Source organism: Megalops cyprinoides, chromosome 20 (genome assembly GCF_013368585.1).
Source record: "Megalops cyprinoides isolate fMegCyp1 chromosome 20, fMegCyp1.pri, whole genome shotgun sequence".
Classification (NCBI taxonomy): domain Eukaryota; kingdom Metazoa; phylum Chordata; class Actinopteri; order Elopiformes; family Megalopidae; genus Megalops; species Megalops cyprinoides.
In genome coordinates, this window is record NC_050602.1 from 27,225,271 (window position 1) to 27,237,810 (window position 12,540).

General features: G+C 42.3%; 1 protein-coding gene across 1 annotated transcript; it reads left to right on the plus strand.

Moving 5' to 3' along the window:
- Positions 1-599: 599 nt before the first annotated feature.
- Positions 600-2,832, plus strand: LOC118795438 (growth/differentiation factor 15-like). Its single transcript, XM_036553900.1, has 2 exons — positions 600-924; positions 1,995-2,832. The coding sequence occupies exons 1-2, from the start codon at positions 600-602 to the stop codon at positions 2,786-2,788; spliced, it is 1,119 nt and encodes a 372-aa protein (XP_036409793.1). The 3' UTR covers positions 2,789-2,832.
- Positions 2,833-12,540: the final 9,708 nt, after the last annotated feature.

The window sequence follows — 12,540 nt, forward strand, 5'->3', positions numbered from 1 at the left end:
CTGATCAACATGTTTGGAGAGAGTTAATCTGTAAATTACAGTTTTTTATCAACAAACTATATACTCAGGAGTCACATGGGGCATCCTTGGTGATATACTGAAAGTGAGTAGCATTTTTTGGCTTTTCATGTCATTGAGGACATCACTGTTTTTGAATGTGTGTCAGTATATTAGTGTGTATCAGTGTATCAGGTTGTGAAAAGGGAAATTATACCTTTCAGATATTACTGTTTATTCTGACTGGTAGTTTCACTAATCAGAGGAGGCAATTGCTGCTTTGTTGCTCAGATAGAATGACTGTAAAAACAACACGTTTCCCTAGCTACGATAAAAACATGTATGCCATACGGTTGATATATGTATTTAAAATTTATGTACATATGCAGAGAGGGTGCAGTCCAGATATTCCAGAATTACTGATGGGGTATTCCCTAGAGTAGCCTAGATAAAGAATGTCATAGGGTTAGCCAGTGAAGGGCGTGGCCAGTCGGTGTATAAATGAAAACATTCCTGGAATTTCATTCATAACATCCGACCTAGAGTACGCGCACACACTTACGCACATATCAGGGCCTGCGTTCTCCTCAGACACTCTGGTCATGCGGAGTTGTGTCGGTCTGCGGTTCCTCCTTACCTGTGCGGTGCTGTTCTGTGGTTCTGGCCCGGCGGACTCCAGGCCACACCTGGGTGAGGACGGGACACAGGGGAGTGATCAGCTGGAGGCTGTGAAGCGGGCCATCCTGGAGTTGCTGCGGATCGAGGGCCCCCCGTGGGAGACCCGGGAGGAGGTGTCCGAGCAGGAGCTGAGGAAGATGCGCCTCCTGTATCAGGAGGAGCTGCGGAGGCTCCAGGGGAACTCCAGCCAGCCCACAGAGCTCCGGGACTCCTCCGTCAGTAACCCCAGCACGCTTCTCCCAGCGCAGGGTAAGCTCTCTGCACTCTGAACAATTCGCAGCATGAAACTAAAGAACCACTAACTACACACTGTTATTAAAAACTGCCTTTTATGTCACTTTCCTTTTCTCTTTCTCTTTGAGAGACTTATTTTAAGAAAATCATGTGATCATAGATTTGTTTTTTTATTTTCACATTATTACATTATTTTATTACACTATTGATATTATTCTCATGAACTTCTGCTGATATTATTAATTTTCAAATAACCAGTTATTTACTAAATATTCAATTATGTATTGGTGATTCCTGTACCTTGTCTTTTCATTGCCTGGCCTCACATGTATACAGACTATGTGTTGGCTTCATTGGTGCTCACCAATGTCAGCCAATCAAAATTGCTTCCAAATTGCATCCAATTGTTTATTGGATGATGCTGTGTAGCTGAGTTCTTTGGAATATTACACACAGGCGAATGAGCACCAGTAAAAGTCTCTGGCCTGATAAACAGACACCAAGGAAAGGTCACAAAGTGTCACTAAAACACTGATTAATGAAAGCGTGGTGAGGCCAACCAAACCCTTTCACTGTGAGTTTGCTCTTATCCTGGCTCACAGCACAGTAAGTTCTGTTTTAATGAACTGCCATGGAAATAGACTGTTATTGTGCTATGTCACCTGCGCTGCGTCATGCCTCAACTCTGCTGTAGCTGGTTTCTATGGATCACATGAAGGGTGAAGGACAGGTGAAAGATGCAATCAGGTGCAATCTGACGGCACTTTGTCTTCCAGGATATCCAGGGTTGTTCTTTAAAAACGACAGTGAAAATGTTTGGTTTAATGGGGCAAAGCGTTTATCTTTCTGCTTCACAAAGGCCACATATGCTGTGTGCATTTCATCCATTTAGCCAGCTGGTTATTTAGTTTTTACTTTCATATATTAAACCACATTAAACCACATTTTTCAGATAAGACTTTCTCTTTTTGAATGAGAAGAAGAACATAATTAAGGCAACAGTAATGACGGCTTTTGTCCTATGTAAGGAAGCCAGATAAAGCAGGGAGTAGCAGCAGATAACAGCGCTCTTGGTGTCCCCCCAGTGACGGCGGTGCTGACGGCCAGGGTGCGGGCGTCTGGGCGCGGGGTGCGGACGGAGAGCTTCAGGGCCACGTTCCGCAGGAGCCAGGTGATCAGGAAGGAGCTGGACCTGGTGCGTGCGGAGCTGCGGGTCCGCAGACGGCTCCTCTCCGGGCCTCCCTCCGGCTGGGCCGAGCCCCCACTGCAGCTGCACGTCAAGGTGCAGGAGACGGGCGGCTGGAGCACCCCGATGCTGGGGAGTCCGGTCCCCACAAACACCTCAGACTCCGCCAGCTGGACGCTGGACGTCAGAGCTGTCACTGAGCAGTGGAGGGCAGGAGCAAGCGCCCCGCTGGTGCTGGACGTGGAGTTTGTGAGGGGAACGGGGCGACGTGTTTGGGCTGCCCCGGAGATCTCCTTGGAGGTTGAAACACGGGATGCCGGACGGGAGCAAGGGGGGAGACGGCACCCCCGATCGGCAGGGGACAGGGAGGAGGGGTGTGAGAGGGAGGACAGGTGCTGTCGGAGGTCCATGCTGGTCTCCTTCAAGGACATCGGCTGGTCGGACTGGGTGGTGGCCCCCGAAAGCTACACCATGTACTTCTGCGACGGAACCTGTCCCCACAACTACAAGCCGGCCGGCATGCACACGCAGGTGAAGTCCCGGCTGCACCACATGACCAAGGGGGCCACACCGCGGCCCTGCTGCGTGCCGGCGGCCTACGAGCCCATGGTGCTTATGCACCACGACAGCCGTGGCAAGCTCACCATCACCCCCTTCAACAACATGATTGTCAGCAAGTGCCACTGCGCCTGAGCCGTCTCCCCTGGCGACGGCGGGCGCAGGGGGACTCCTTTGTCATTTTGGGTTCATTTTTACGGCCAGGTTGTCGTCGATGGTGAGAACGAGGCGTCGAAGTGAAGCAGTAGCCAGCTGGAACTGGGACAGTCATTCTCTTACTCACACATTTTGGGTGTAAACCAACCAAATTTTGTTTTTTAATACTTGATTTGTTGTTTCCAAAATGTATTTTGATTTTCTATAGCAGGTGGTTATGGAGTAGTGACTTGACTTACTGTCTTGGAGACTCAAATTTTTTTGGGATCATTATCATGGATGAAACTATTTATCCCACTGGTATATTTCAAGGGGTCGGTTCTGTGGAAGTTTGTGTATTAATTTAACTGAATTATTTATTGTGGTTTATTGCCTGTTTTTGCCCGGAAGCATACATACATTTAAGCAGTATAACTTTTTTTTACTTGTGTTATCGTTTAAGGAATTTTGTACCTTTTTGTGACCATTTGTTTTTACTGTATTTGTGAAGGAGAAAAGAAAATAATAATAAAATTACAGTAATTAAACTTGGTCATTGAGTCAAAAAGATAAAAATTACAATACAGATTCAGGCAGAACCTACAAGAGAAATCATTTTAAAATAAAAAAAGTTATAAAGCGTTTTCCAAAGGGATTTCCTTCTTTTTCAAGAGTAAATTTGATAATTACAATTATAAGACATTTCTGCATAAAAAGAAGAAATTACTGTTCTGCATAATTTTAAAAAAGCTTCCATTTTATCAGTGAAAACCTTGTATTCCGTGTGACGGTCATTTTGAGGTTTCAAAAAATGGGAATAAAAGATAAAACCCTTTAGAAACGCAGGCAAAAGCACATTCTCTGCTTACATTGCCGTAAGCACACTCTGCTCTCCACTTGCGGCTCCATGAAAGTGTCGACCTAAAGGTGGTAACACAACTATAATCTATATGTGAGAGCTATAATCACACCTGATTCAGCCTCTCAGACATTTGGCTGCTGATTAGAAAGCAGTTGAATTATTTAACTTTCCAATTACAGCATACAGGCAGAAACCAGTCATTTCCTGTAAAACGGGCAAATCCACACGTGCCTCTGTCGTGGAGGAGGTAGACTTTCATATCCAGCCCCCTCCCCCTCCCCCCCTCCCCCCAAATACAACAATGAAACGCTCGGGAATGTTATCATTCTGAAAGCATAATCTTATCAGATTTTTTTTAAAAATGTCTGTTCTTTCAAATATCCTGTGCCTGCACAAAGAATAATGTCCTTAACTGACCAACTAAAACACATTTGTTCAGACAAATTACTCTTAAAAACCGGGGCCAGAAAGTAACTCAAATCTAAATGTTCACATACAGAAAGTTGAATTCTATTAATTTCCTTTCATATAAAACAATTCAACAAATCCTATGTATAAGCATGTAAAAAATCAACTGAGTACAATCAACTTTCCCTGGTTTGTTTCAGTCAGATAGATAGTACAGTAGCACATTCCGAAATTTCCACCAGGTGACTTCTTCTCACAGTAGATCCTCTGTGGAGATAAAATGCCCAGGGTCAGGTTACACCACACAGGACAGAGTTTATCCTTGAAGCTGTCTGTACAGAAGCCTTGACCAGGTAGCCAGTGGCACACGGAAAAGCTGCAGGACAAAGGTTTCTGAAATTTAATCTTCAAAGAAAACCTGACAGCTCAGATATGTTTCCTTGCTGCGTGACACACGAGGACACTTAGCGTGTCCAAGATCACATTTTACACAAGCCAAGACTCTAAACTCAAGAGCAAAAAGACAAAAAGGTTCAAAGATGAGTTAAAAATTATCTTAGATTGGCATCATAGTTGTCTTATGTTTTTTCTGTTCCAAGGAAGCTGCTCTGATTGTCACAGTTTTTGGAAGTACTGGAAATGTTACTATAAAACAGGTTTTAATTTTGTGTGACTAATTTTCATACCCTGAATGCATCTTGGGGATATAAAGGAGGATAAAGGATGCAGACAAACTGTTAAGCTTCATCAACAATTTAGATCAAAATGATTGTCATAAAAAAATAAAATACTAACGAAAAAATGAGAGTGCACTTACACTGAGACAAAACATCATGGCATCAGTGCAGGAGAAAGAAAATGAGCATTCAAACATGCAGACAGGATACCAGAGTGGCCTGTCTTCAAACTATAAAGCAAAAACTAATGCATTAATGTATACATAATCACCAACTTTACAAAAATTACAGAAGAAAACATTACAAATGATTTCCTCCATAGGAAAAATATACTATGAAATAAAAACTACGAAATAACACAAATGGAATTATGCAGTGACCAAAAAATGTTAAACAAATCAAAACTATTTCACATTTTAGATTCTTCAAAGTAGCAAAACATTTTTTGGAAAGAAATTTATACACACGCATCAACCTCACTAATTATATTTGTCTAAGAAACACATTTCAAGCATTAATCATAAGTCTTTAGATGAAAATAGAATGCATGTTTGTTATTATCTTAATCAGGTGTGTCCAAATATTTGACTGGTACTATATTTACAGAATATATTTTTAGCTCAATAAAACATTTAAAATATCCAAATTATCGCTGGTTTTGTATTGCAATATATCTCTGATTTGTGAAATATACTTGTATATTTTAATTATATTTGCAATACATACTTGGGATGAACAACGTATTTCTCAATATATTACAATATATTTTACTTCTATATGAATTACCATACTTCTCTGGCCCAGAGAGATAGATGATGATTCCACAGAGCAATGAGATGATGTAAAGTCTTGTAAATAAGTTATTACGTAAATCATTATTGAAAATAAGTTATCATTCATTATATTATTCATTATATTAAATTGTTAGATTGTTGTTAAACTGTCACTGATATTGCTCTAAGTAGCATTGGATTACATGCACTAAGCATTTAGTAAGCGGTTTTATATCAGACCTGCAATAGCAATACCTGCAACAGAACTTTAATGGCAATGAATCTTATCGATTCCTGGATTAGTTTCTCGGCTAAAATGCTCTACTCACTACTAGAGAGAGAAGAGAGAATGTGGTGTGAGCCGTCTTAAATTTTGCTGTTTTAAATTTAACCCACAGCTAGTAACTTGTTTCCAGGTAAAGATAACCTTCCATAATTCTCAAAGAATGCCCAGACAATTTTACACCATTTTTCTATACTTTTTTATGCAATTTATAACTTATTTATGCAATTTAATTTTATCTTAGCTATGATTTAGAATAAGTCCATCAGAAATGGATTAAATTAAATTCCATTCCATTGCACGTATTTAGCAAACACTCTTATCCAGAGCAACTTCCAGCACAAGAAAACAGAATCGTATCCATTAATTTCCGTGTGGAAAATAGATCCTGTATATTGGTTAAATAATATATGTGTTTAATAACTGAATGGCTTTTTAAATGTATTTTATATTTACACTTTATATTTTATTTAGTTTATTGCTGTTCTTTGACAGCCTGTGGTCTGTCCTCTGCATTGGCCTGAATGGCACATACGCGGTCCAAAAGCCAGTGCAGTTTCAGAATAATCCAACGCACGGCCACTTCTTTACAGCATTCTTGAGAAGATTTTTTTGTTACGTCAGTTTGCTTTATGTTCACATTTCATTTCACTTTTGGGTATAAATTTATCTTTGATATGGTGTGGTTAATTCAGAGATTTTGTCAGAATTCCACAGTTCATGTTTCTATGGTACGCAATGTTAAGTATCTTTTTTGTTAAGTAGCCTATATCTTTTTGTAAGAACCCTGTTCAAGTCCGTGGGTCAGTTATTAGATAAGAGAAGAACGATCCCTTCAGAATGGTAATCTGGAGGGGTGTCGACACCCCGGTTACATAGATGTTCCCGGACGGTTTTTAGGATGGAGCCAAAGGTAGGCCAGCTCATTGCGGAATCCTTACACAATCCTCGCTATCAGTGGTAACTCCGCTCGGCGGTCTGTGCCGCCGGACTCGGCAGATGTGGTGCAAGGCGTGACCGGCCAGGTGTCTCTGTACAATGTAAACGACACTGCAGATTACCGCCGCTGGCACGGACAAAAGCAAGAAATTCCAGCGCTACAGCAGAAATACACACAGAGGTCCGGTCACCTGCCCGGGTTCCGTGTACATTAGTGCGCCCAAAGTACATCCTCTTTGTCTGCCCCGTCAAACGCCGATGGTAAAGTCCTTAATCATTCCGTACATCCCCTCCGTCTCCAGCGCCAGGGCCTGATGGTAAAGTCCTCAATCTTCCTCCTTGAAAGGTCTTGTTGCCACCCAAAGCAAACGATCTCATGCCATCGGACCTCAACATCATTGTTTGGGTTTAGCTGACGCGGGATGTTTTCGCATTTTGTAACCCAGGATACGATTGAATGTTTAATATTTAATGGCTAATAAATGTGTCTGTCCCTGTCAGACATACCGCGTGGGTCACATGGGGGCTCTTTCTGCATTAGAGGTCAAAGGTCAGGGGTCAGTGGAGAAACTGCAGGTGAAACCCTTTCCATTAACACAGATGCGTTACGCTCTATATGTGAGGCGACAGTGAATGTATAAATTTGGCACAGCTGCTGCCTGCCTGCTGTGATAATTAGCATGGACAATGTGGTGGAGTCCATGATCAGGCTTTCACTGCTGGAACAGCTCTGCCCTTTTAGCCGTCAATGCACATACAAGGCAGCCGTGTGGTGTGGTGGTAGGGACCAGGGCTCGTAACCAGAAGGTTGCTGGTTCGATTCCATGCTGGTACATCATGGCTGTACCCTTGGGCAAGGTACTTAACCCAGAATTGCCTCAGTAAATGTCCAAATAAATATATAAATAGATAACATATAAAACTGTAGATGAAACTATAACCCATGCAAATCACTCTGGATAAGAGCATCCGCTAAGCAATTAATGTTACTGAATATGAAGAGGCACAAAGGTGGCTGGGTCTGACACCCCACACATAAGCAGACAGGCTCGGGTGGGCATTTCCCACACAAGGGCCAGGGAATTTTTGGGAGGAATCTTTGCTGTAAATGACGATGTCATTTGAGTCATTTTATGATTCCCGTTCCCCAAGCTAAACCTATGCTCAACAGAAGTTAGGGATTGGGCAATGTCAAATATTGATCTAGTGTCCTGATTGCAGAAACGCAAAACAGACCTGAACAGCACAAATCACTGTGCTCTGCACTGAGATTTCATTAATTTACTAATGAATCAGGATGAAAAATATCATCACCACCAAATAACTAAAAGAAACAGCATATCTTTCTATCAAATATGAATAAATAAATAAATAAATAAAACAGAAGATTGTCACATTCAGTAGCAACCCTTTCCTGTCCATTACAGTAGATACTGAAATGTGATAGTACAATAGATTATTGTGGTGCTAGAGTAAAGAGAAACTGTAGTACTTTTATCTGGACATAGCTGGTTTGCAATGCCTTAACTCATTGATTGTTCCACTCAAATGGTACCACGTACATTTGTTTCATAGAACCAGAATAATTGTTTCAACACACACAGCTATTAGCCGGGAATCCCTCACCATCGGTGATCAGATGCTGCTATGTTTCTCTGAAGATTTCATTCCTCTCTTACAAACTCAGCTAACGCCATAACCATTTCCTGTTGTTTGGTTAGAGTATAGCTGTGAGCGCAGGCAGACTCTGCCCCCCTGGAAACAGTGCATGCGGTGGTATTGCAATGCACGGAAAGATGAGAGCATCTGAGCTCTGTGTGGTCAGTGCAGGTACTGCTGCTCTGTGCAGAATGACTCAGGTGACGTTTACCACAGTTGACTTGGATTTGGTTGAACAATCAACCCAGGCAATCCAAACAATCAATCACAGAGTCAAGCCCTGTTTGCTTCAGCTATTTCTGCCACTTGTGCATTAGAAAGAACAGACAGCCTGTTCCCGACACCTGCCGCAACCCTGACCAAGCCCCTATCAACCACCTCTGAGAAGCTGTACATTATCGTGACCACAACCACAACCACGACCACGACCATGACCGTGACCATGACCGTGACCCTTCATTCAAGCATTCCACTGCTTAAGGGGAGACTGGTTATCACATAGCACACCCCACTCCCCAATGAGCGCATAACTGATGTTTACCTGTTGTTTAGTGGTTGAACATGAAGAAGTATCTGCCATGCAGAAATATAAATATCAGACAGAAAAGAAAATGTTAAATGTTTAGTCAAGAAAAAAAAATCTTTCCCAGTTTATCCTTTACTTCCCCTACTATCGATTCTTTGGCTTGTCTGACCTTTGACTCCTGATTCTAGTCACTGTCATTTTTACTTCTCATTTAGCATTTAACTGTAATTATGATCATAGTTACATGGTTATATTTCAATGTTCTGCAGGTATCAGTATCGATATCAAGCGACGCGGAAATGGGGGCTGTCGGAGGAAACGGGCTTCACTGAATCATCCTATCAGTGTCAGTGCTTTTAGAGCGCCCCCCTCAGTTCTACTAAGCAGGAGTAGTTTCCCACAGTCCGAATAAAACGCAGCGTGAGGGACATTTTGCTATACTTTAACACACTATTCGCTTAATTACCCTGCTGTGCCCGAAGGCCCACCATTTGCTTTAAAATTTCTGTTACAAGCATTGCATTGTGTTCAGTTTGCCTCGGTTAATCCACTTGTAATCTTTAATAACATAGTGGTGATGGCAATACCGGCAATAGATTTGTGGGATGCAGGATCAGAGAAAAGTGTATCTAGAAAAATACAGAGATATCTACTGATGCTAAACAAATGCGGGCGAACTGAGGCGCGAATGCGGCTGCGCCTGGCGAGATCTTTTATGGAAGAAGTTATGGATGTTAGCCCTTTATGTTTCCCGTGGAGGAAGGTTAAAACATTAATGGTGGAGTGCATTTTTTTCTTCTGTTAAATGCAGGTACGATTGTTGAGGAATAGTTTTATCCCAGTGCAACCGTTGCTTGCAGCCAGTATTACGCGCACATACGGCATGCTGCCTTGGTTGCTCGCGACTTTCATCCTCTGCTGAATGGAGCTTCTCTAAAAGTGTTTTTCTTTATCACCGAACCAAAAGCTTCGTGGAAGACAGAGATCCAGTATTTTCTCATTTACGTTCACCATATAAATGACAGGTGCGAATTACGGTACAGTCGGCTGCAGCCCAGCGCAGCTGCGCCGGTAGTGAATTAATCCTTTGGAAATGTGGCTCACGACCTTGTTTTACCGTGACTGCCGCTATGGAAGAATGCGTCGCGGTACCTCTCTTTGAAATGCTGTTTGTGTGTCGGCCTTTAAAGCCAGACGGAGGGTTTGCATGGTCTGTTGGATTGAGGGGTCATCGTCGCATTGTTCCGTTTATCCATAATAACCCGTAGCTACCCTTTCAGAAAACAGCATTTCTGTGTTCACACTCTGCTGCCGTTTTAACCAGCAGCAAAGACCACGTTTGGCTGCATCTTGTCAGCAGATGTGGTAATATTCAATTCTAAGTGTATGTTTCTGAATTATTTTTATTTTTAATCATAATAAATTGTACAAGGTTTACAGCTAACATTGTTCTGAAAACGTATTCCTTCTAAAACGATTTCAATATTAAGAAACAATTGACTTAATTCTGTAGAAGCTCCAGTTTGAACGTCTATCTCATTTTTTATTGACTCATGTCGCGAGGTCAATTGTTCCTTCAGTCTGCATTAAAAAGCAACTTTTGTAGAAAATAAATACTCTCCAATAGTTATGTTTACGACACAGGCGCAGTTTTATATTCAGAGGAGCCTGTGTCCTTTGGGATGGGACGCCCTCTGGTGGCTGAAGGCCCTGTGGCCGTGCGCGCTCCTGCTCGCCGCTGTTCGTTGGCAGAGTAATTCTGCAGACTGTACCGAGCACTAGCGCGCAAAGTGTTAAATATTTACGTATGTCGCCTCCGGCTTGTTCACTGACTGTAATTTATGCGCCATTCTTAAAAAATAGCCTACCTGCAGCTCTGTGTCTCGGACTAGAATTGCTGAATATAGTTTTTATTACCCCGGACTGAACCACAATAAACAAATGCGACTTGCATGCACAGTATAGCCGACTCTTTTTAAAACTCTGTTTAAATGTTACAGTTGATCGAACTTTGAAATTCACAACTGAAAAATGTCAACTATATAAATATATAAACTGTATTATTAATACAGCTCCTTGCTTTGTCATAGCACAAGCTTTGCTGTCTAATGTTTGAGTGCAGTGGTTAAGGATCTAATGTCTTATCCCTGCAACATTTCCATAAAGAAAGATCTCCACAGACTCCAGCAGGCACACTGCGGGTCTGGACTGCACAGCTGTAAAGCTGACCAAACACATCTGGGGGCTCAGTAGGTCCCAGGTTATGCAAACTACAGTAAAGGTAAGTCATTATTCTGTGGAGGAGCTTTCTTCTCAGGAAGTGAGTGCCTGCCTTTATCAGCTAAGAGCATTAGACGCATTGGAATGCCAATCCTATTGGTGGCCAAACTGCTGGATTGGGGGCAAATTCACAAGCAAAAAAAATCCATAAGGCAGTCAGCAGGTGCTCTTGGGTAAAAAAAGCGCCCAGTGCGCCTGCCAGGTAATATATTAATGACTGAGTAATTTTTTTCATGTTTCTTATGTTCTAGTCAGTGCACACCAATCGAGCAATAGCTGCGCCTAGATAACAGACTCTGACCTTTCCTTAAATTGTTTTTGGTTGTGGAAGTTCAAGACAACACCAGCTACCAAACCACTTACCTCTATCCACGCACAAGCTTGATCACCAGAGGAGTGTAATATGCTGTACTGTTCACTGACCTGTAAAAGAGAAGGTTTAGCACATATGGGAAAAAATGTTTAAGAAACACATTCTGTCTTCTGATAGAGGAAATTCACTGATAACAACACATGGCTGGAACATCCAGATTAGGTGAAATGTGCTCATCAAACCTCATCAAACAGCCCCCTCAGATGGAACACAGACCAGCTCATATCAAGGTATCCACAGTCAGGGTTTGGAGACACACTAAATTGCATATTATTTAGAAAGGCCACACCCTACATCTGCTCAACAAATGAATATGAACACTCAAACACCCTTTCACGAGATTTATTAATCTGACAGAATACAAATAATGAACCTTTTTAAGTGAGAAGGCTTGTTTTCTTTTCATATCCTTTCTGCAAAACCAATTGATTATGCCACTGCTCTAGACAGGACTGGCCTTTCTGGCCCACACAAGCTCTAGCTCAGAGCATCGGAAAAGATGGAGCTGGCCCTACCCGTGGACAGTACCATCATGTTACTGTGGTTATAGGGGCGGAGGTGGGGGCCCTGGGCTCTGACCTGAAGCTGACCCTCGCTGGGAAAACAATGCCGAGCCAGGTTGTCAGACAGTGGGATATTTTGTGGCTTGTCTGTTTTGCCTTTATATAGTCATTTCACTCATGGAGGACATCAGTGTTTTTTTTTCCAGCCCCAGACTCTGCACTACAGCGCAATCCCGTAACAGCCACCCCACGCGCCTCGCCCCGCGCTTCCTCCCTTTTTCTGTGGTTTCCTTGGTTACTTTGCGGTTCTTTTATCTCTACCTATTCGAAAGGCTGGTGAAACTGCACAGTGTTTTCAGAAAGCTTTCAATGCGTGCTGCTCAATACTTCAAGGTTAAACATCTTAGTCCTTGTGTCTCTCCTAAGAAAAAGTCCTTGATTTTTTTAATTAGCTGCGGACATTTCGCTA